Source organism: Antechinus flavipes, chromosome 2 (assembly GCF_016432865.1).
Source record: "Antechinus flavipes isolate AdamAnt ecotype Samford, QLD, Australia chromosome 2, AdamAnt_v2, whole genome shotgun sequence".
In the NCBI taxonomy this organism is placed as follows: Eukaryota; Metazoa; Chordata; class Mammalia; order Dasyuromorphia; family Dasyuridae; genus Antechinus; species Antechinus flavipes.
The window spans coordinates 32,528,754-32,550,725 of record NC_067399.1 but is presented as its reverse complement, the minus strand read 5'-3'; the positions used below and the strand labels follow the sequence as shown (position 1 = coordinate 32,550,725).

Below are 21,972 nucleotides of genomic sequence, written 5' to 3'. Positions count from 1 at the left end.
CTATTTAAAAAGTTTGAGGACCCCTGCTCTAAACAATCCTAGGGGGCAGCCAGTACAAATGGTTTAGTCCACGAGGGGCAGCCCTCATCTATGGAGAGCTGGGCCTAGAAGGCAGCTTTTGTTCTTGTTCTTCCTCTCACACAAACTTATGTATGTGACCTTGCGAAAGGAACCAGTACAACCTGCAGGGATACAGGGAGTCTCCTTATTTGGGAATTCCCTCTGTCGATTAAATGACAGGTCTAGTCCCTCTCTCCATTTAATAAATAATCTAGTGAGGGCATAAGGGGTATTTGGAGTGACTGACTGACTAGTAGAAGGTAAAATGGTGTCATAAATGGAGGGACTAGGAGGCTGGCCATCAAAAATGGCCAGGTCCAGTTCTTGAGCCGCGTTACCAGGGACGAGTCCTCAGTATCACAGGGTATAAATCACAGCTCAGTTGCCAGTGTGTATTGGTGGGGGGGATTCCTTAGAGAAAAGAAATAGGTTTATGATTTATTGGCATAATAGGGCACTCACTCCTGAACGGCAAAGAAATTCTACCAAGTTACCTTGTTTGCATTTTAGAGTCTGGAGAGTGTCCAGAGTGATTTGCCCAGTGTCGTGCTGCCAGGATGTGTTGAAGGCAGAATTTGAAAGCAGCTCTGAAACCACAAGTCTGGGGCAAAATACAAATATATTCAAATAGGACACAACTCTTGAGAGAGAAAAAGTGTTAGAGTTTTGTGTCTTTATTTTTTTTTGCTGAGGCAATTGGGGTTAAGTGCCTTGCCCTGGGTCACACAGTTTTAAGTGTCTGAGGTCACATTTGAATCCAGGTCCTCCTGACTTCGGGGCTGATGGTCCTGCACCACCTAGCTGCCCCTACAGAGTTTTAAAAGGAAGAAACATCCTACTATCCACTGAAGGCACGGCCTTGACTCATAAATGTCCCTGGGTAGCCAGAGAGGAGAAGAAGTGTGCTTGGGTTGAGTGACTTTGAATTAACTTGGGCCTAGCCCTGAGTTAGGCCTGGAAACTCCTACTTTCCCACAGGATGGGACTTTAGGGAAATTAAAGCTCTTCTTCCTTCTTCTTCCCCCTACCTCCTAGGTAGGATTTCAGAAGAAATTTTCCATACCCACAATTCCCTTCCCTCCCAGAAAAGGTCTCGGCTCTGCTGACTTATGGCTACATTTTAGTGAGAGTTTTGAATCTAATTTTAAAGAAGCCCTGAGCCCTAAGCAAGTTGTCCTCAGCCCCTTACAATCTGCAGAAAGGATGAAAGAGGTCACTGACTTGGAAAATGACTGGAACAAAGGAAGCCTGGCTTTCAAGACAAGTTCTTCTACTTTATCATCCATTGCCTCAGGCCAGCCCTGGAGCACAAGGATTAAAAATTTAAAATATTGCCCACGCGGCGGTGGGGAGTGGGGGGGGGGAGTAGTATCTAAGCAAATCTGTGGCTGAGGAGCATAGCAGATTGGAGACTAGGGACCTAAGAGACCAGCTAGTCTTAGCTCTTTCTTTTTACAGAGGAGGCCGCAGAGGCTGCAGGGAAGTAAGGGACTTAAGTCTTATGATCTTTTGTCTGCAAGGTTTGTCACTCCGGCGCCTGAACCTTCCCCTTTGGGCCGAGTTCTTAAAAACAGGTTTCTCTCCTCATCATGGGACTGCCGACTTCCCCACGGTGTTCCTGCTGGCTTTGTCCTTGTGGGCAAAGGGCTCTGGGCTCCCTTCAGACCCTCCCTCAGAGCTGGGCTTGGAAGCACAACCAGGAGCTCCAAATCCTCCGCGCGCTCTCCTTCCTTGAATGAGTGTATATTTACTTAAAGGGAATGTTAACTTTGTTTCATAATTTGCCTTTGGACTAATTGTACTCTATATCAATAAAACTAGAAGGCAATCCCTATCTTAACTGTCAATCATACCACCCTAGCACATTGGGAAGCCTTTTATAAAAGTGTGCGGATCAGGGGCAGCTGGGTGGTGCAGTGGATGGAGCACCAGCCCCTAAATCAGAAGGACCAGAGTTCAAATCTGCCCTCAGACACTTAACACTTCCTAGCTTGTGACTCCGGGCAAGTCACTTAACCCCAATTGCCTCAGGGGAAAAAAAGTGTGTGGATTAGTTGAGAAATGAATTACCTTAACAAAATTCAAGGCCATAACTAGACTGGGGCATCTGGGGCTTTTCACCAGGTACGGAGTTTAGGGGGCACACCACTCAACCCCTTTTGGTAGCCGATCAGCCGCTTTTATATTCTTCTTAACCTGCCCAACTTTGCCCCCAGGAGAGGTTATAATTTCCTGCCCCTCACTGGCTGCGTTTTTACTAGGACAGGAACCTCCGGATATATTTCCTTTCACCCAGACTGTTTCCAGGTGAGCCTCTGGCCTTCCTTCCCTTTTCCCAGGTGAAAATATTTCTACTTATGGCATTGCCAAAAATTGTTTTCTCAGAGGTTTTAACTTTCCAGGACGGCGTCCCCACCTCTCTGCTTTTCCTAGGTTTGCATCCTTAGCTGCCGAATGAGAAGCAGTGGGATGGAGAAGTTTTCACAAGAAGCCTAGAAGTTAGTTTGGAGGGTTGGGAGGTCGGCACGATTCCCTTCCTTTCCTGAGGGGAGCCCTGGTGAGACTCCGCTCTCTGACTTGGAGAAATCTAGGGCAGATTTCTGGGGCTCAGAGACGCCCGTTGGGGGAGTGAAGCAAGGGAGGACAAGGAAAAGTGATGGTGGGACAGAAGAGAAAGAAAGGGTAAGGAGATGAAAAGGGGGAAAGAAAGAACGGGGAGAATGGTGTGGAGGTGGGGGATGCTTTCCTCCTCTCCTAAGCTTGAAGATTTAAAAAAAGCAAAAATGAAAACAGATGTGAAAATCTCTGGGTTCTTAGTTCTTTGCTTTTCTTAGAAACAAGACTCTCTTCTTAAAATGAGAGAGGAGAACTGGAGTAGAACAGGAAGGCCCAACTTCCCCATTTGCCTAGAATCCAGGCAACTGGGACAGGGTGCCAGCCGGAGAGATCATATGCTGAACCCCAAAAGGCTCATCCCTCTGGAGGAGTTCAGGAAGCCCTCATAGAGTGGACAAGTAACAGAGAAGCAGAATATAGGCTCCTTGAGGTCAGGGACTTTGCGTGATGTCTTTCTATCTATATCTACTTTTTTCCTTCACCGTGTAATCTTACTCTCAAGCAGAAATTCTCGGATATCGGCCACTCGGTCTTGGATAATCGCCTGGAACAAGGTTCTGGCCATTAATACAACTCTTGGACATCAAGGGAAAAAACGTGAAAGAAGGTGACCTAGATCCCAACTCTATTATATAAAGTAGTAATCATCAAAACAACCTGATATTACTAAGAAACACGTGGTACATCAGTGGAATAGATGAATACATAATGTACGTAGTAAATGATGATAGGGATCTAGTTTTGGATCAACCCAAAGACCCAAGCCTTTGAGACAAGAACTCATCAGTTGACAAAAACTATTGGGAAAATTGGAAAATCGTTTGGCAGAAAGTAAATATAGAGCAATTTCTCACACTGTGTACAAAAATAAGCTCAAAACGAGTACATGATTTAGACATAAAGGGTGATGCCTTAAGTAAATTAGGGGATTGTAGAATAGTTTACCTGTAAGATCTATGAATGAGGGAAGAATTTCTACATTGTATGCAAAAATAAGCTCAAAATGAGTACATGATTTAGACATAAAAGGTAATGCCATAAGTAAATTTGGGAACTGTGGAATAGTTTACCTGTAAGATCTATGAACGAGGGAAGAATTTATAACCAAACAATAGGTAAGGAGCGTTACAAAATATAAAATGGATAATTTTGATTATAAAGTAGTTATCATCAAAACAATCTGATATTTGTAAGAAACAAGAGTGGAAGATCACCACTGATAAATTTGTACATAATATATAGTAGTAAATGATTAAAAAGATCTTGCACAAACAAAACCAATGCAGCCAAGATTAGAAGGAAAGCAAAAAATTGAGAATTTAAAAAATATAGCAAATGTCTCTGATAAAGGTTTCATTTTTCAAAAATATAGACAACTGAGTCAAATTTGTAAGAATACAATTCATTTCCTAATTAATAAATGACCAAAAGATATAAGCAGTAGTTTTCAGATGAAAAAATTAAAGCTATCTGTAGTCATATAAAAAATGCTTTAAATCACTCTTGATTAGAGAAAGGCAAACAATTCTGACTTCACCCCTGTAAATCAGGTTGACAAATAGGACAGAAAAAGAATATGATAAATGGTGGAGGGGGATATGGAAAAATTGTTAGTGGAATTGTGAACAATTTAAGGACTATAAAACCATGCATGCTCTTTGACCCAGCAATACCAATACAAGGTCTTTGTCTCAAAGAAATTTTTGGCAAAGGCCTCTTTGTACCAAAATATTCATAGCAGCTCTTTTTGTGCTAGAGAATAATTAGAAATCGAGATATCCTCAATAGGGAAATGACTGAACCAGCTGTAGTATATGATTGTGACTATTATGCTAACAAGAAATGATGAAGGGATGGCTTCGGAAAACCTGGACTTAACATAAATTGAATGAAGTCAACAGAACCAGGAGAACATTATACACAGGAACAGCAATATTATATGATGATCAATTGTGAATGACTTGGCTGTTCTCAGCAATACAGTGATTCAAGACAATCCCAAAGGACTCATGGTAAAAAATTCTGTCTGCCTCCAGAGAAAGAACTGATGGATGCTGAATGGAGACCAAAACATACTATTTTCGTTTTATTTTTTTCCTGTGGGTTTTTGCCATCCAGATACCCAAGAGAGTGCTCTAAATAACCCTGATCTTCAGGCCCGATCAGCAGGCTTGCTTTGTGACAGCTCCCGGAGGGCACAGGCGGCAGCAGTGACTCAGGTCAACAGGCAGGCAGGTAGATGGAGCAGGTTCTTCGCTCTCAGGAAGCCTGGATGGGTCTTGGTACCTAGACATACACCTAGATGGGTCTGAGGCTGCTCCCTTCCAGAATCCAAGGGTTCCACTCTCTGGATAAGCAATGCAGCAGAGTCAGATTTTGCCTTCAGCCCCTTCCCCTCCTCACCCCCATAATCCTACCCCTCTGCCTCTTCTGCTCTGCAAGCTGCCTTCTGGCTGCCTGGCCCTGTGCCACACTAACTTCAATTGGGTCATTTAAATTGGGTCCCAGTATAGAGAGCACTGGGCAGCTAGGGAGCACCAGAGTGCACAGAGCACTGGGCCTGATGAGGTCATCTTCCTGAGTTCAAATCCAGCCTCGGACACTTCTTATATGAGTGATTCTGGACATGTCACTTCACTCTGCCTAAGTTTTTTCATCTGTAAAACGAGCTGGAGAAGCAAATGGTAAACTCCTCCGGTATCTCTGCCAAGAAAGCCCTAAAAAGGGTCATGAGGGATCTCTCACACCTGAAAAACAATAAAAGAGTCTGGACCTCAGGTCTGGAGACCTAGTTCAAATCTGTTTTGCTGTTTATAAACTATGTGACATTGGAGCAGTCATTTGCCTTCTTAGTTCCTGTTAGAAATATACTCTATTTTTAGAAATATACTTTTTTTGTTGTTGTTATTGAGGCAATTGGGGTTAAGTTACTTGCCCATGGTCACACAATTAAGTGTTAAGTGTCTGAGACTAGATTTGAATTCAGGTCCTCCTGACTTTAGGGCTGGTGCTCTATCCACTGTGCCACCTAGCTGCCCCTAGAAAAACACTCTTTACACTGAAAATCAGGGAAATTTATTAAAGAAGAATCTTAAGGAATAGTCTTCATGTTTCTGACCAGAAACAGGCTCTGCTTCTCTCTGGGAAGAGGGAGCACTCAGTACAGAAACAAGAGGTTTTATACTCGTTAGTTTGGCTGCAGTCCCTCCCTTCAGAGACTGGATCGATCCATTCCCTTCCGGGTTACAACCTTCCCTTATACATGTTTTCCCCTCTACATGTATAAGCATGTTCCTCTTCCCTTGTTATACATCCCATGCTCAAAACTGGCAGAAAGCTCTCCCTACTCAGTGTGGTCTTTAATATTCAATTGGCCTATTAAGCAAGTGCAGTAGTGATTTGGTCAAGTCAGGTCACTGACCCCAACTAGTTTGGGTTGGATGGCTATTATCCCAAATTTGTGGTTTTCTCAAAATCACGAGACTCTTTTTGATTGGCTGAATCCATCTGCTAATTCCCCAAATCCTTTTTTGCTCAGGGCTTCTATTGATCACTTAATTGTTCAATGGAACCTTAACCTTCCTTAACCTCACATTCTGAAAACCATTTGGTCAGTGGTACCCACGATCCCACACTACAGCGAAAAGCTCTATGGAAACCCAACTTTTCAGCATTTCTTCCATCCTGATTTCCACATCTCTAAAATGACAAAGTTGATCTCAATTTCTAAGATCTCTTCTTTAAGTACTTTGTACTTAAAGTAGTATTTTGGGACTTTGGTACCTTTAAGTACGATGGTACCATGATTTCCCCTATTGTATGATAGATTTACACTCCTGACACCCTCCTTTCAAGGATGATCCTAAGGGTCTGAGCAAGGGAAAAGCTAGAAAATTAGTTCAATTAAGAGACCCCAGTCTATACTATCCTTTCCCTCCTTTTTAAAATTAAAAAATTTTTTGCTTTATTATTATTTTTTTTTGTCTGAGGCAATTGGGGTTAAGCGACTTGCCGGGGTTCACACATCTAGGAAGTGTTAAGTATTTGAGGTCAGAGCTGAGCTTCTTTTGAAGTAATTAGAATTGAGTGGTCACAAATCTAGTATGTGTCAGAAGTAGGCTTTGACCTTGGGTCCTCCTAGGACTGGTGATGTATTCACGGCACCACTTAGCTGCCCCTCTCCAATTCTTTTTTTTATTATTATTTTAAATTTTTTTCTTTACTTTTCTGGTTATCCATGTACATTAATTTTTTTAAAAAATACACTTTTTTTTTTGTAAATTATCTTGGCAAAGGAAAATCAGGAAAAATGGAAAAACCACGAGAGAGAGAGAAAAAAAAAACAAGAAGAAAAAGGGAAAAAAAAGTGAATGTAGCATTAGTTTTCTTACTCCTTATAGCATTTACTAACTCTGCCGCTCAGGATAGCCTTTGTTCTTACCAGTTCATCCTGACACCCAAGAGAAATTTTCCATTCATTAAATAAATGGATCCCCCACCCCGACTCTTTTCTCCCTTTCTATTATTTCACTAGGAAATTACATCAGTTCCCATGGATTCAATTATCATCTTTATACAGATGATTTTCAAATCAATTTATCCAGTCCTAAGTGTCTGTTAACCTCTGAACCCCATCTCCAGCTGCCTATTATTTGTCCCCTAGACATCTTACACTTACATGTCCAAAATGGAACTCATTCTCTTTCCTCCCCAAACCTTCTTCCTAACTTCTTTCTTCACCATCCTCCCCATCCCTCAGACTGCCCATGGGGGAGGGGTTCTGGCCCTTTCCCTCTCTTTCATCCTTCCCCATCTCCCCACATCCATTTTATTGTCAACAAAATCACTACCATCGAGCTGACTAAATTGTAACTTCTCTCACCTCCCTCCCTTCTCTCTCTCCCTGCTACCACCTTTGGGCGGTTCTCACCGGACTGGTCCAGGGCGATGGCCTGCGGCTGCTCTGCTTGCCCAGTCCCCCACTCAGCTGCCACAGCTCCTCATTTCAGGAATTTTCTCCGGCTGTCCTCCAGCCTGGAATACTCCCCCTTATCATCTCTACCTCCTGGCTGCCTTCAAGTCCCAGTCAAAATCTCCCTTTTTACCCGAAGCCTTCCCTAATCTTCCTTGATATGGAAGCCCTCCCTCTTTTACATCTCCAGCTTATCTTGGTTTGTAACTACTTGTCTCCCCAGTCAGTCTGGGAACTCCTTCAGGGAAAACACGCTCTTTTGCCTTTCTTGGTGACCCCTGTGCTTAGCACGTGGCCCAACACAATAAATTCTTAGCTACGGATGGAATGGAAGATTGGCTGATTAAATTGAAATTAAATGAATGATTGCAAGAAAGAATTGATTAAATCGATAGTTTTAATGATTGCATAAATGAGTGAATGAGCATATTCATAATGAATGATTCTAGGAAGCAATGACAAGAGTATTGTTAAGTTAGACATTCCAATGGACAACTGGATTGCAAACTCTGGAGCAAAAAGTCACGGAAACTTGTGTCCACGGGACCGCAGGAGAGACTCGAGAGGGTTTCTGGCCCAACTCCTGCAACACTTCTATCACAGGGCCTGAAACTTTACCATTAGTGAATGTTTCCTTGGGGTTTGAAGTTTTCTGACTTTCCGAATCCATGGTTAAAATGAAATACTCTAGAAGCATGAGTTGTACATAAAATAAAATAAAAAGGCTGGTCATATTCTCATCTAAATACCTCATTTTATAGCTGGGGAAACTGAGCCACAGTGGGAAGAGTAACTTGCCCGTTGGTCACGGAATGAGTTAGTGACAGAGCTGGGACTCTGGGAGAAGGGAGCACGGAGGTGTTCTGCCAGATGAGAGGAAGGCTTTGTAGGAAAGGGGCTGGATGAATCCCAGAGGGGAGAAAGGGAGAGACCCCGGAAGGGAGGGGGGGCAAACACAAAATCCGTCCGGAACCAGTTCCACGAACAAATTCCCGCCTCTGGTCTCTGAGCAGTTCCTGGTGTTGACCTTCCTGTAAATTACACTGGATCATGAATGTCCCATCCGCAGTTAGAGGCCATTCATTCATTCATTGACAGCTGGAGACTGAGGACTTCTGGGTGAGGTGACCCATTGTCCAAGGGACTAGGAGGCTGGAGGCACTCGGAGCCCTAACTAGAACCTGAAATATCAGCTCCCGGCCCAGGGCTGCCTCAGACACCGAGCCAGAAGTTCCCAGAACTGAGGCAAAGGCTGGGCTGGGAAGGACTTTGAATGACAAATGAGTGTTTAGTGTTTGATCTGGAGATGATAGGGATCTAAGGAGTAAGGAGGTGACCTTGACTTCTCTGGGCTTTAGAATAATGACCCCAAGGTCAGAGTGGAGGATAGAGAGACTGGAGTGGGGAAAGAGTTAAGGTGGATAGCCCAGGTATCCTGGGATGAGGGGGGCACTAATACTGATACGAGATGAGATAGGAGGTAATATAATATGAAATGATATCATACAGTGTAATATAATATACAATACAATATGACATGATATAACTAGAAATGATATAATACAGCATAATGTAATATATGTACATGTGACATGGTATAAATAGAAATGGTATCATACAACATAAGATAATATAATGTGACATGACATAAATAGAAATGGTATCATACAACATAATATAATGTAATATAACACAATGTAATGTGACATGGTATAAATAGAAATGATATCATACAACATAATATAATGTAATATAACACAATGTAATGACATGCTAGAGGGATACCATGTGATAACATATAGTACGCCATGTATTAAACTCCATTGCATTCCATACCACATACGATTTAATTTTCTCCCACTCACAGTCTCGGGCAGCAGCATTCAGATCCCCGAGCCCTTTGAAGCCATTTCCCGGCACCCCCCACTGCCGGCATTTTACTACTCCCTCAGTTAGAGGAGCCCGCCCAGTGCCGTACGGGACGATCTTGCCTGAGCCTCCGGGCAGCCCTGGCCCAGGTGCGCTTGGTATCGTTCCCATTTTGGAAATGAGGAACTTGAAGCTCAGGGCGGTTACAATACTCCCCCCCCCACCTGGTGACAAGAGCTCCTTCGTGAATGGGGGGGATAAGTTTGGGGGGGCCCTGAACAAAGGGGTCCAGGTCAGGGTCCAGGGAGACCAGGCTCCTTCCGAAGACTCACTGGGCCAAACGAGGCTGACTCTGGCCCTGCCCGGCCCCAGCCCCAGCCCCTGCCAGGGTGGCCCCCGGGGGCCTCGGCCTCCCGTTTCAGAAGGACCCCGGCCGGGGGGTGGCTGAGGGCCAGCTCTGGGAAAGGAGAGCCCTCTGCCTTTTGAGCAGCTCCCCGGGAGCCTCTTGGGCTCCTACAGAATCGGTCCCTTTGTCTGGAAATGGTTCAGCTTTTGCTGAGTCACTGCCACATGGAAGCCATTCTGGGAGCCTGGCCAGAGCCAAAGGTCCGGCCTGGGCCCTCCCCCAAGGAGCCAGGCCCTCAGCAGGGAGGGGGCTCAGAGGTCATAGAGAGACGAGCAGCACCCCCTCCGGCCTCGGGCCCCTCGCCCACATAACCAAGGCTTCTCCTTCCTCCGGAGGCTCCTGGCCCTTCTTCTGGGCTCAGGGACCATCTGGGGAGAATCTCGGCAGCCATCCGGTCCCACTCCTTCAGTTACAGATGAGTAAACTGAGGTCGGGGCCACAAAGTGGCCCACCCAGGCCAGGGTGCCATTAACCATCACCATAGCCATCCCAAGCATCCCTCCCTCCCCCAGGACAAGCAGTGCTTTTTAAGAGAGTTAAATATAAATATCTGTTGTGAGATTTAGGTTGTGTGGTCTGGGGGGTGGGCCATGAAGAATACTGAACTGGGAGGGGAGAGACGCCCGTGGAACCCTTACTTTGCACTAATCAGCACCCACTAATACTGAGGGTGAACTTGGCAAAATCACTCCCCGAATTCAGCATATTCCCCTGTGAAATGGAGGGCGTCTACCCTAAAATAAGGGAGATAAATGAAGGCCGCGGAAAAGCACGAATGAGATTCTAAGGCCGGCCACGTGACGTTATGGGAAAAAAGCCAAATAAAATCTGTGGCTAGAGCTTTGCAAAAGGAAGACAAACAGACAGACAAAATTCTGAGGGTTTGTAACGACTGGTCCTGATGCCAGAAAATTCACAGTGAAACAGACTTGCCTCCTCTGGATGGAGAGGTGGTGGAGGACGGGTGCCGAGTGGCGGATACCTCGGCCTTATTGCTGGCTTCCTCATTTGTTACAAGGGAGGAATGGTACACAGGCTCTTAGGTTCATGGATTTAGAATTGGAAGGGACTGGGAGGGCTTGTCGACCCTCATCGTATAGGTCAGGGACCTGGGCTGCAGAGGTAAAATCGCTTTTCCAAGGGAGTAAGCGAAAGAGGCTAAATTTCAGGTCAGATACTCGGACTTAAGTCCTGCACTGTTTCCATGGGGAAAGGGAAAGACTATAAAAGCTATTCATTATGAAGCCCTAAAAAATGAAAACAAGAAAAACATTTGGGGTTTTATGGGCCCCTGGAGGTGGGAAGTCCCCTCAACGTTTGGGGGGCGACCGCCATCTGTTCGGTGACTTGCTGTCCTCCCTGTGTGCGGTCTGGGGCACAGGAGAGGCTGGAGGCTTTGCCCACCTGCCCTGGGCCCGCTCACTGGATGGCAAGTCTCTCCTTGGCAGGGATGGCCATTTCTCGTGCCCCCTAACCTCCTTCTCCCCCCATCTTTCTAGCTCTCCTGTACCTTTGTGTTTTCTGTTGGAGTGTAAGCTCTTTGTGGGCAGTAACTCACTTAACTGTGTATGGATCCCTCAGCTTAGCATATTCTTTCTTTCTTCCTTCCTTTTTTCTTATTCTTTTATTCTATCTCTTTAACTTCTTTAGCTATCTCCTTTCCTATCTCCATTTCTTTATTTTCTCTCTCTTTTGCTAACTATCTATTAACTTAGGAACTTTGCACCAAGACGTTGGCTGTCACCTGGACCTATACCTTCATTTTACAAATGCAAACTCACCCGTGTAAATCCTATCTCCCTGGACCTCTATAATGAATTCCTAGAGCAGAGCTTTTTCTTTTTCTTTTTGAGGCAATTGCGGTTAAGTGACTTGCCCAGGGTCACACAGCCAGGAAGTTAAGTGTCTGAGGTAAATTTGAACTCAGGTCCTCCTGACTTGAAGGCTGGTGCTCTACCCACTGCACCACCCAGCTGCCCCTTATTTTGTTTTGTTTTTGATCCGAGCTTAAAATTTTTTTTTTTAATAATAGCTTTTTATTTCCAAATACATACAAAGATAGTTTTCAACATTCACTCTTGCAAAACCTTGTGTTCCAACTCTTTCTCCCTCCCTTCCTCCCTCCCCTCTGCCCTAGACAGGAAGTGATCCAATATAGGTTAAACATATGCAATTCTTCTAAACACATTTCCCTGTTTATGACGTAGAGCAGAGCTTTTGAACTTTTTTCGTGTACTAAGAGCCTGGGGCAGACTGGGAAAGCTTATGGACCCCTTCTAACAATCATGTTTTTAAATTCATAAAATAGAATACGTAGGATCACAAAGAAAATTAGTTACACCGGGACGCAGTTACCAAACTATGAAAATTTTTTATTTAAATTTGTCATGTTGTTAATAGGGGGTGGGAATTGTTGCTTCTAAATGCTTTTTTAATTTTAAAATAAGGAAGTGCTTCTCCTTGGCCGCCAGCTGGACGTGCTCTCTCTGCTCCTTGAGGAAAGGGCCTGCCTTTTTTTTCTCATATGTGCCCTCCCCCCCTTAATAATTAAAGCAATTAACAAGTGCCACTTAATTCCTTTACTCAGGGCAGTACCGGGCAGCAAATTCTAGAGCAAACAGCCCCTCTTGCACCCCGCCCCGAGAAAGCTGAGCTGTCTGCCAGCCCCTCCGAAGGGCCGCAGAGGCCGGGGCGGGCCCTTCCTTGGGGAGCTCCGGAGATGGCTAAGCCGGAGGAGCGAGGGCTGTTCTCTGGGGGGCATCGGGCTGGCACGCCTGGCGGAAGCCCACCCGTCTGGCCACAGCGTCTGGAAACACCAGATTCTCTGGCTGAATCTCGTCCGCGGAAGAAAACGATTTACAACCGTTCCTTTGCTCAGTCAGCATTTATTAAATCCCTACTGTGTGCGGGCCACGAGACCAAGCTCGTCCGGGCTCCTGCGCCTTCGCTCCGCCCGGGAGCTCAGGGCTTGGCGGGGAAGAGGAGGCAGGTCTGCTGCCGGTCGCAGCTGCGTCTGTTCACCAGGAGCAGGGGATGCTGGGAGAAATGCTGCACCATGGCGGCCACGCTGGGGAAGAGCTGTGGGAGGCGGGCTCAGCTCCAGGTCCGCCGGGAGAGCGGGGGATTCAGAGGGGAGGGATCCCTGGGCCGCCCCCTCCCCGCCGAGACTCAGGGCTGGGGCCGGGAGGGACCTCGGAGGCCTCGGGCTCATTTACGGCTGAGGAACCGGGGGTGCAGGAAGTCACCCCGGCGGCGAGCCTGGAGGGAGGACTTGAATCCGGCTCCTCCACTACCGTGACTTCGCTGGTCCAGGCAGTGGCCCCGACGCCCTCCCCCCTCCTTTATCCTTCCTGCTGCCCAGGGGGCGCTTGCTTCATTCAAACAATGATCAAAGACCTACTGTGTGCCGTGCACCAGCAGCCCGGCCCTCCGGGAGCTCACAGCGCCCCCAGCTGTCCCGGAGGTGTGTGTGCCCGGGGGCGGGGGAGTACTGGCTGTGTTAGCTGCGGGCGCTGTGGCAGCTGGGGGCTCGGGGCGCGCATGTGCTGTGTGTGTCCTGGTGCTAGCGGCCTGTTGGGGGGTCCTGGTGTCTGGTGCCAGGCCGGCTGCGTGTGTGTGTGTGTGGGGGGGTACATTGGCGGTGCGGTCCCTGCACACGTGTGTGTGTGTGTGTGGGGGGTACATTGGCGGTGCGGTCCCATCTGTGTGTCCATGGGGGTACGGCAGCAGTGTGGTCCCTGTGTGTGTGTGTGTGTGGGTACATTGGCGGTGCGGTCCCTGCACACGTGTGGGGGCACAGCAGTGTGGTCTCCATCTGTGTGTGTGTGTGGGGGGTACATTGGCGGTGCGGTCCCTGCACACGGGTGGGGGTACGGCAGCAGTGTGGTCTCTCTCTGTGTGGGGGGGGGTACATTGGCGGTGCGGTCCCGTCTGTGTCCGTGGGGGTGCGCTGGTGTGCCCAGCATGCTGGGCACGTGCCACGGACCGTAGCTCTCCACGGGTGTTATCCGAATTCCTCCATTCTGTCCGGGCTGACTTCACAGCGCCCTCCCCCGCCCCCACCGCCCTCCGTCCCCTCCCGGGCCAGTCTCCCGCTGGGGTTCGCAGTGGCTCGGCCACCGGCCTTCCTTTTGGACTGACCACGCCCAGACTCCTTCCAGTGCCAGTGGGGCCCGGGAAGGGCCGGATCCCCGTCCGTGTGCCCCCTGGCTCCCCGGACGAGCGGGTCCCTCTGGCTCTCAGGGCTTGGGGCTCAGACCCACAGACGTAGGAACGGGGGGGAGGGGCACCTCCTTTCGCGGAGGACAAGACTCTCCCAGCACCCACCTTGTCGGAGCTCCTGCTCTCCCGACCCAGCGCGTACTGCCGCGGGGCCCCCAGCCAGCGGATGGGGATGTTGTAGACGTGGCCGTGGAAGAACACAGCCAGGGTGAAGGGCTTCAGTCCTTGGGGATCGGAGCTGGGCCGGACGGTGTAGGAGCCGTCCTGTGGGGAGGCGGGAGGCCGGCTCCGGCTAGCTCCCGGGCTCCCCTTCGGGCCCTCACCCAGGCCCCCAGCGCCCTCGTCCCCAGAGCCCAGGGGGAGGAATTCCCGGTAAAGTTAAGGGGGGCAGAAGACGCCCCGGTTTTCTAGACCCACCTTTTGGAGCGAGAGAAGGGCGTTCTCGACAGTTTGGCGGTCACAGTGCGCGCAATACCAGGGCTGAGTCAGCAGGCCGGCCTTCTGGACACACACACACAACAGAGGATCCCACTGACCCCGAGCTGCTGGGGGAAGGGGCTGCTCCGAAGCGGGGGAGGGGAATTAAAGCCTCTTGTTTAGGACACCGGGACTTTCTGAAAGGGCTCATAAGAATCCAAATTCAATTCACTTCTAAAAGCATGTTCTAAGTGCCTACTACGTGCCGGCAAGCGCCCTCTTCTCCCCTTCTCTACATCTCAACGCCCTTTGACATCGCCCCCCTTCTCTCCTTCCCTTCAGTCTGTGAGGAAGAGGGGACCCTTTTCCCCTAGGTCTCACCCCCATTCTCTCCTCCTTCCCTCCAGGCTAGACATCACTCCCCATTCTCTCCTTTAGTCTCTGGTGAAGAAGGAGGCGGCCCTTCTCCTGTCCCCACCAAGGCCTCTCTGCGCCCCCTCGATTCCACCCCCTCCCCACTATCACCCTCCCCTTCTCAGGGATCTTCAGTCTCTCCCTCTCTCCGGCCCCCTCCTTCCTGCAGCTCCCGTCCCAGCCTCTCACCGGAGTCTCTCCCCCTCTGCCCCAGGGGGCTCTCACCTCACTGACTAGCTTGTTCCCTCCTGCTTTTCCTCTCCCTCCTCATCTCTTCGTGGTCTGGCTTCCATCTCCTTTTCTTGACTGACCTGCCCTCTCCAAAGTCCAATGACCTCTCCCTGTTATCCCTTCCGAGTCACCGTGGCCCATCTCCTCCATTTCTCCACTCCTGTGCCCGCCCCCCTCAGGCCCTGGGCCCCTCTCAGGCCTCTGCCCCAATCAGACCCCCTCCTACAGTCGGCCATTCCAGGCCCAACCAGAGGCGCCTCTTTGGCCTTTAATGCGCTTTACGAACTAATTTTTTTTGGCCTGTTGCACCCACTCCTCATGTACTGCAGGTTCCGGCCAATATGGCTGTGTCCGGTGGGGTCCTCCCTCTCCACAAAGCCTGGAACCCCTCCACCCTCCCCTCAGCCCTGGTGAGCCCCCGATTTCCTTCAGACCTCAAATGCTCCCGTCACCCACCTGGGGCTGCCCCTCTCTCCAATTACAGATTCATTTTGCCCGGAAGGCCACATGGGCACATTTCCTCCTCTCGGAGGGCAGGGCTGTTCCGTTACTTTCACCCCCAGGGCCTGGCACTTAGTAAATGCTCATCAATTAACTGATCGATAGGTATGATTTCATTTTTTTTCTTTGCATCTCTGAATGTGGAGGGCACATAGTAGGTGTTTAGCACGTGCCTCTTGATTAATTGCTAGGCCCTGTGAAACAGAGGCCCCAGGAGCAGGGCCCAGAGGGAAAGGGGGCAGGGGTACTCTCCCTTGGGCCCCCCACCCTCAGCCCATTTCTCTCTCACCTCCTCTGCAGGGGGGTTCCCTGTGAATGTACTCCTCCCAGCTGGAAGAAGGAGATCACTTGGTGGGTAGGTGGGATATGTCTGGGGGGGCTGGGGGTTAGTGGAATATGTCTGGGGGGGCTGGGGGTTCGGTGGAATATGTTTGGGGGGCTGGGGGGTAGGTGGGACATGTCTGGGGGGTAGGTGGGCTATGTCTGGCTTGCTGGAAAAGTCTGCCATTCTCACCATTGCAAGTGATGTCCCCTGACCCCTGGAATACAGGAAGGGACGTTCAGGTCAATTTCTGCCCGTCGGACCCTGTCTCCAACTCCCTCCCTCTTGAAACAGGCAAAGTCTCAGCCTCCAGCTCCCCACGGTGAGCACCTCCCAAGCTGCCCCACACCTCCCATTATTTCCCCTGTTACCATATGGGTTAAATTGATCAAAAATCACATGTGTGCACACACACGAACACCTGGACATTAATGGTGATCCTTTGGGGCGTGTGTCTTTATATTAATGTCATTAATTTAAAAATAATTAACAATAATTCATTATTAATTAAACAATTTATAATAATTTATTATTGATTAAATAATTTATAATAATATATAATAAATATAAATTGATTAAATAACTAAAATTTAAAAAATAATAAAATTAATGTCATTCTCCGAACTGCCCCACCCTGAGTGTTGCTTTTTGACAGAGAGAGCAGTGAAATAAAAGCGACCCCACACTTAGAGTTCCACACTTGTGCCCCCCATTGCCAGCCCCCCTCCCGTATTTTTCACTTTTTCTCATACTCACACTCCAAGATTCCTGGGGGACAGAGAGAGCCTTGTAGGCAGATCTGGGGAAAGCAAGTTGGGGGATTAGGTTAAGGGCCCCTGAATTAGAAGAAAGGTCCCGGGGATCTAGAACCCTCCTTTCATTGTCTCCCTGGGGCCACCAGTGCCGTCTCCCTCAGTGCCATCTTCCCCTGGGAAGAAAAGGGGGATTTCTAGGCATTCCGCCCCCATTCTCACCTTCCTCCCGTCCCAGGCCTGAGCCTGGACCCCCACTGTTCATCTTGTCTGGAAGGGCAGTTCTGGGCTCCATCCCCATCAGGCCACTGAGCTCTCCATCTCCCTGGACCTCCCCCACCCCCACCTTTCCAGCTCGCCCCCTTTATTAGGATGCGATTAGAATAAAACTCTGAGGGGGGGGGGGGGCTGCGCCTGTACCGGGAGCTTAACTCATTCATTCACTCAGTTTTCTAGCCAGTGAGGGCCCAGGCCAAGTGCATCCTCTGCCTCCTCAGGCCCCGCCTTGGGTCATCTGAGAGGGGGAAGCAGACGACTCACCCGGGGGCCACCGTGGCTCTTGGGATCACGGCCCGGGGGGGTGGGGCCTGAGGCCCCAAGTCCTGGTTTAAAGGTGAAACTAAGAAGAAAGAGGTTTGCCCTTGGCTTCCAGTGGGTGGGCAAACCCATGGCGGGGATGGAGAACAGCGCCCGGGCTGGGCCGCGCTCCCATTCCCGGGCCCGAGCAACTTGGGGAGGCCGGAAGGGGCCCCCAGAGGCCTCTGGCTCCCGACGAGGGGCCGCCCAGAGCCGACAGAGGCTGAGAGAGCTTGGCCGGGGGCTTTCCGGATGCCGAGGGCTGGGGCACCAGTGTCCGGGGAGGCGGGCCCCGCCCGCAGCGCTGCCCTCTTACGGAGGGGCCCGATCCGGAGGGGCCGCGGGGCCGCCCAGGACGGGGCAGGTGTCCAGCAGCAGGATTCCAGCCCACCCCTCCCCTTCCCGTCACCAAGCTTCCCCAGGCTGGGAGACATTTAGAGCTGCAGGGTCTCTCCCTCCCGAGTCCAGCAAGATGTGGCCTGTTCTGGAAGCTTCCCGCCCGGGGTCAGGGACTCTCCATGCTGGCAGAGAACGGACGCCCCCAAAGAAAGAGTGGGACCGTGTGTGGGGGGAGGGCGGAAGCGCCCAGCCCGTCAGCAAGTCTGCAGAGAACTGGATCAAAACGGAACCAACCCAAGGGAAAGGCCGGGGCCTGCAATGGTCCCAGGCAGAGAGCTGGGGCTCACCCAGACTGGGCTCCAGGTAGATGGCTTCGTCAGAGTCTTCTTCAGCTGGATCCTAAAAGGAAGGGGAGAAAAGGGAGGAGATGGGAAAGAGGGAGAAAGGTCCAAGTATCTGGTGGTCCTAGTGGGCCGGACACGGGCTGATCCCACAGAGGAGTCAGTGGTCCTAGTGGGCCGGGCAGGGGCTGATCCCACAGAGGAGTCAGTGGTCCTAGTGGGCCGGGCAGGGGCTGATCCCACAGAGGAGTCAGTGGTCCTAGTGGGCCGGACACGGGCTGATCCCACAGAGGAGTCAGTGGTCCTAGTGGGCCGGACACGGGCTGATCCCACAGAGGAGTCAGTGGTCCTAGTGGGCCGGACACGGGCTGATCCCACAGAGGAGTCAGTGGTCCTAGTGGGCCGGACACGGGCTGATCCCACAGAGGAGTCAGTGGTCCTAGTGGGCCGGACACGGGCTGATCCCACAGAGGAGTCAGTGGTCCTAGTGGGCCAGGCAGGGGCTGATCCCACAGAGGAGTCAGTGGTCCTAGTGGGCCGGACACAGGCTGATCCCACAGAGGAGTCAGTGGTCCTAGTGGGCCGGGACACAGGCTGATCCCACAGAGGAGTCAGTGGTCCTAGTGGGCCGGGCAGGGGCTGATCCCACAGAGGAGTCAGTGGTCCTAGTGGGCCGGACACGGGCTGATCCCACAGAGGAGTCAGTGGTCCTAGTGGGCCGGACACGGGCTGATCCCACAGAGGAGTCAGTGGTCCTAGTGGGCCGGGCAGGGGCTGATCCCACAGAGGAGTCAGTGGTCCTAGTGGGCCGGGCAGGGGCTGAGGATCACACGTGCCACAGAGGATCAGGATTTCTGTGACTTCCCTCCTTCCCCTTCCCCCCTCTGAGAGCCAGAGCATTTGTGGCCTAGGACCATACATCACACATGAGAAAGGACTTTGGAAGTCCCAGGAGAAGAAATGGGACCCAGAACCAGGATTATCTAAGGCAGGCCTTGAAGCCAAGTTTTCCTGAGTCCCAGACCAGGAGGCAGGAACTGAACCTCCGATTCATGGTCCTAAGGAAGAAAAGAAGGAAGGGAGGGAGAGAGGGAAGAAAGGAAGGAAGGAAAAAAGGAAGGCAGGGACGGAAGGTGAGAGGGAAGAAAGGAAGGAGGGAAGGAAAGAGTGAAGGAAGGAAGAGAAAAGGAAGGATGGAAAAGCAAGAAGGCAGGGAGGGAGGAAAGAAGGGAGGGAGGAGGGAAAGAGGAAGGGAGGGAGGAAAGAAGGGAGGGAGGAGGGAAAGAAAGCAGCAGTCCCCAGGAGCTTGCTCTGGCCGGCGCTGTGCTGAACTCTCTCTGTTCACCTTCTTCCTCACCCACATATTCCTTGGTTGCCACAGACAGGAGCGATGGGGAACTAACTGGGCCCGGGTCACATGTGCAATGCAGGTCCGTGTGGTCACGATGCACGTGCCGGGCACATGCACCGGACAAGGGTGAGCTTATGCACGTGTGCATGTGAGCACATGTATGTATCTGTGTGCCGGGTACATGTGCATGTGTGTACATGCATGTATCTGTGTGCGCTGGGCACGTGTGCATGCATGCGATGCATCTCGTGTATGGACACGCTGAGTGCAAAAAGTGTGCACGTGGGCTGTGTGTGCTGTGCATTGTGCATGTGTGCCGGGCACATGGTCTCTTGCAGCGGGCATGTGTGTGCACATGTATGTGCCCGAGCACGTGTGTCAGGTGAGTGGCGCGGGGGCACACGTGTTTGCGCGTGCGTGTGCGGGCACATGTGCATGTGTGCGTGCCCGGTGTCACGTGTGTGCGCTATGAAGGCCGGGCGGGGGTGGGTGATGGGACGGGGAGATTTTGGGAGCCTGACGGGCTTGGGCACAAAGAGGTTGTTCCGGAAGCGGCTGGGAAAGGAAGGAAGGGGGGGGGTCCTTCCAGCAGGGAGGGGCCCGGGGTCTGCCCCTCCCCCAGTCTGGAGTCAGTGTCTTTCAGATGTAAATATAGGAAGCGGGTAGCTGAGCCACATCCTGGATTTCCCAAAACCTCTGGGATGGGGGAGGGGAAGAGGGGTCCGGCTGCTCACCTGGGAGGGCCGGGGCACTGGCTTGGGAGGTCCGGAGGGGACGGATCGATCTGGAACAAAGGCCCCGCCCCCTGTGATGGCCGGTGGCCACTCAGACCCCAGGCTTCCCTTCCCCCTCTTTGTTCCCGTTTCCTCTCTGCCCCCTCCCGCTCTCCCCTCCGGCCGGCTCCTGCTTCCTGAGAGCTGCATCCCCATGACAACGGAAGGAGGCCGGCTCCGGCCCTCGGGCAGCCCGACGCCAGGTCCTGGGAGCCCCTTCTGGGACAGCCGGGAGAAGGCTGCCGCTGCTGTCTCTCCAGAACCCGCTCTGGCTCCCCTCTCCCCCAAATACACAGAGTTCGCGTTCTCCCGGAAGCCCTCAGTGAGGGACAGGATGGGAGCGGGCGGGGGGCTGTTCCTCCAGGGGTCTAAGCCAGGGCCTTACTCATTCCCAATGGCTTCCATGGTGATGTGGGGAAGGGGTCGCCTCCTCCCCGCCCCCACCCCCATTCCCTGGTTTCCTGCCTGGGCCGGCCGCTCCCTCCCCTCCCCCCCCTCCCAGCAGCCTCCCCGGAGGGAGACCCAGAGAATGGCTTCAGCTCAGTGGGAAGAGGGGCCCGAGCCACAGCCGGAAGCGGGACCGGGGGGGGGGAGCGGGACGGGGGGATCATCCCGGGGAGGCCGGAGGCGGTGCCCGCCCCCATCAGCTCTCACCCAGATACAGCTCGCTCTTCTCCACGAGGAAAGGGGCCATCTTGGCGGCCAGGGACTCACAAGGAGGAAGCTCGTATTCCCCTCCGCCATCATCTTCCTCCTCGGAATCCTGGAGGGCGAGAGGGACCCCCGAGAGCTGGAGGGGAGGGGGCGGAGAGCGGATGGGGGTGGGGGGCTGAGTGAAGGAGCAGGAGGGGGGCCGCGGGACTGAGATCCGGCCGCAGCACGAGGGGCAAAGTGTACGAATCAGAGGAAATTACCCATTGGCTCAAAAGCCCCGCAGAACCTGGGGACGGCGGGATGGAGGGATCCTCTCTCCAAGATGGGGAGCCTGCGAGGAAAAGCAACCGGCTTCCATGATCTCCCCAATGCTGCCCCCCTCCCCTCCCCAGCTCCGGAGACCGTAATTCTGCCTGGGAAAAGCCGCCCCCCCCATGTGCGCTCCTTCCTTCAGTCATTTATGAACCGTTCACTACGGGTCCAGTACCGGCAAATGTGGGGGTGCAGAGGAAAGACGGACCCGCTGCTAGCTTTACGGGGTTCGGGACTAGTGCCTGAGGGGAAGCTGTTAAGCTGCCTGGGGGAGGCTGGGGGGGCTGCAGAGGGCTCCCCGGCACCCCGAGAAGCTCCAGTTTGGGCAGCCCAGGACCGCAAGGGCGGAGGGGGGCTTCTGGGGGACCATTTCCTCCCCCAGCCCGGAATCATGGACGGCTCCGATCAGGCCTTCCGTCACAGTTTGAGGACTGAGTTACTTATTTGAGTCTGAGGCGGGATTTGCTCACCTCCGTGCGCTGCTCCCCTCGGGGGCTTCCCCGGGGCTCTGGGGGGCGGCAGGGGGGGCTGGGACCTGCAAGCAGAGGCGGATTAGCCCCTCCCGAGGGGGCCCCAGACGGCCATGGGCTAGCCCGAGGCAGGGACCTGGGCTCACGGGGAAGGGCTAAGGCAAAGGTGGGGCAGGGTCTGCTCTCGGGGTCTGACCTCTGCCAGGGGGCTTATGGGCTGGGAGAAGGCGGGGACAAGGCATCACTCACGGGGTCCCGTTTCGGCCGGTCTTGTCCTGCCAAGAACACAGAGCCTCAGGGAACGGCCTGGCGCCCCTCCACCCTTCCCAGCATCCCGGGCCTCGGCCTTGGAGCCGGCCCAGGGAAGAACTCCTT

The 21,972-nt window shown here is 51.8% G+C and overlaps 1 protein-coding gene across 6 annotated transcripts in view; it reads right to left on the bottom strand.

Moving 5' to 3' along the window:
* Positions 1-12,788: 12,788 nt before the first annotated feature.
* The window catches only part of SH2D6 (SH2 domain containing 6), a 10,864-nt gene continuing 1,680 nt past the window's right edge, over positions 12,789-21,972 (bottom strand). Inside the window, exons 1-13 of one of the 6 annotated variants that reach the window (XM_051974360.1) lie at positions 21,847-21,972; positions 21,598-21,662; positions 21,076-21,146; positions 20,816-20,924; positions 20,123-20,172; positions 18,044-18,095; positions 17,322-17,400; positions 16,786-16,828; positions 16,222-16,246; positions 15,997-16,037; positions 14,562-14,702; positions 14,250-14,408; positions 12,789-13,001 (exon numbers count right to left, since the gene is read on the bottom strand). The exon at positions 21,847-21,972 is cut by the window's right edge and continues 1,662 nt beyond it. In XM_051974360.1, coding sequence (XP_051830320.1) covers positions 12,885-13,001; positions 14,250-14,408; positions 14,562-14,702; positions 15,997-16,037; positions 16,222-16,246; positions 16,786-16,828; positions 17,322-17,400; positions 18,044-18,095; positions 20,123-20,172; positions 20,816-20,924; positions 21,076-21,146; positions 21,598-21,662; positions 21,847-21,972 — 1,078 coding nt within the window. In that variant the 3' untranslated portion in view covers positions 12,789-12,884. The remainder of the gene's footprint in view (positions 13,002-14,249; positions 14,409-14,561; positions 14,703-15,996; positions 16,038-16,221; positions 16,247-16,785; positions 16,829-17,321; positions 17,401-18,043; positions 18,096-20,122; positions 20,173-20,815; positions 20,925-21,075; positions 21,147-21,597; positions 21,663-21,846) is intronic. The other 5 variants (XM_051974362.1, XM_051974361.1, XM_051974363.1 and 2 more) reach the window with 5 other exon arrangements.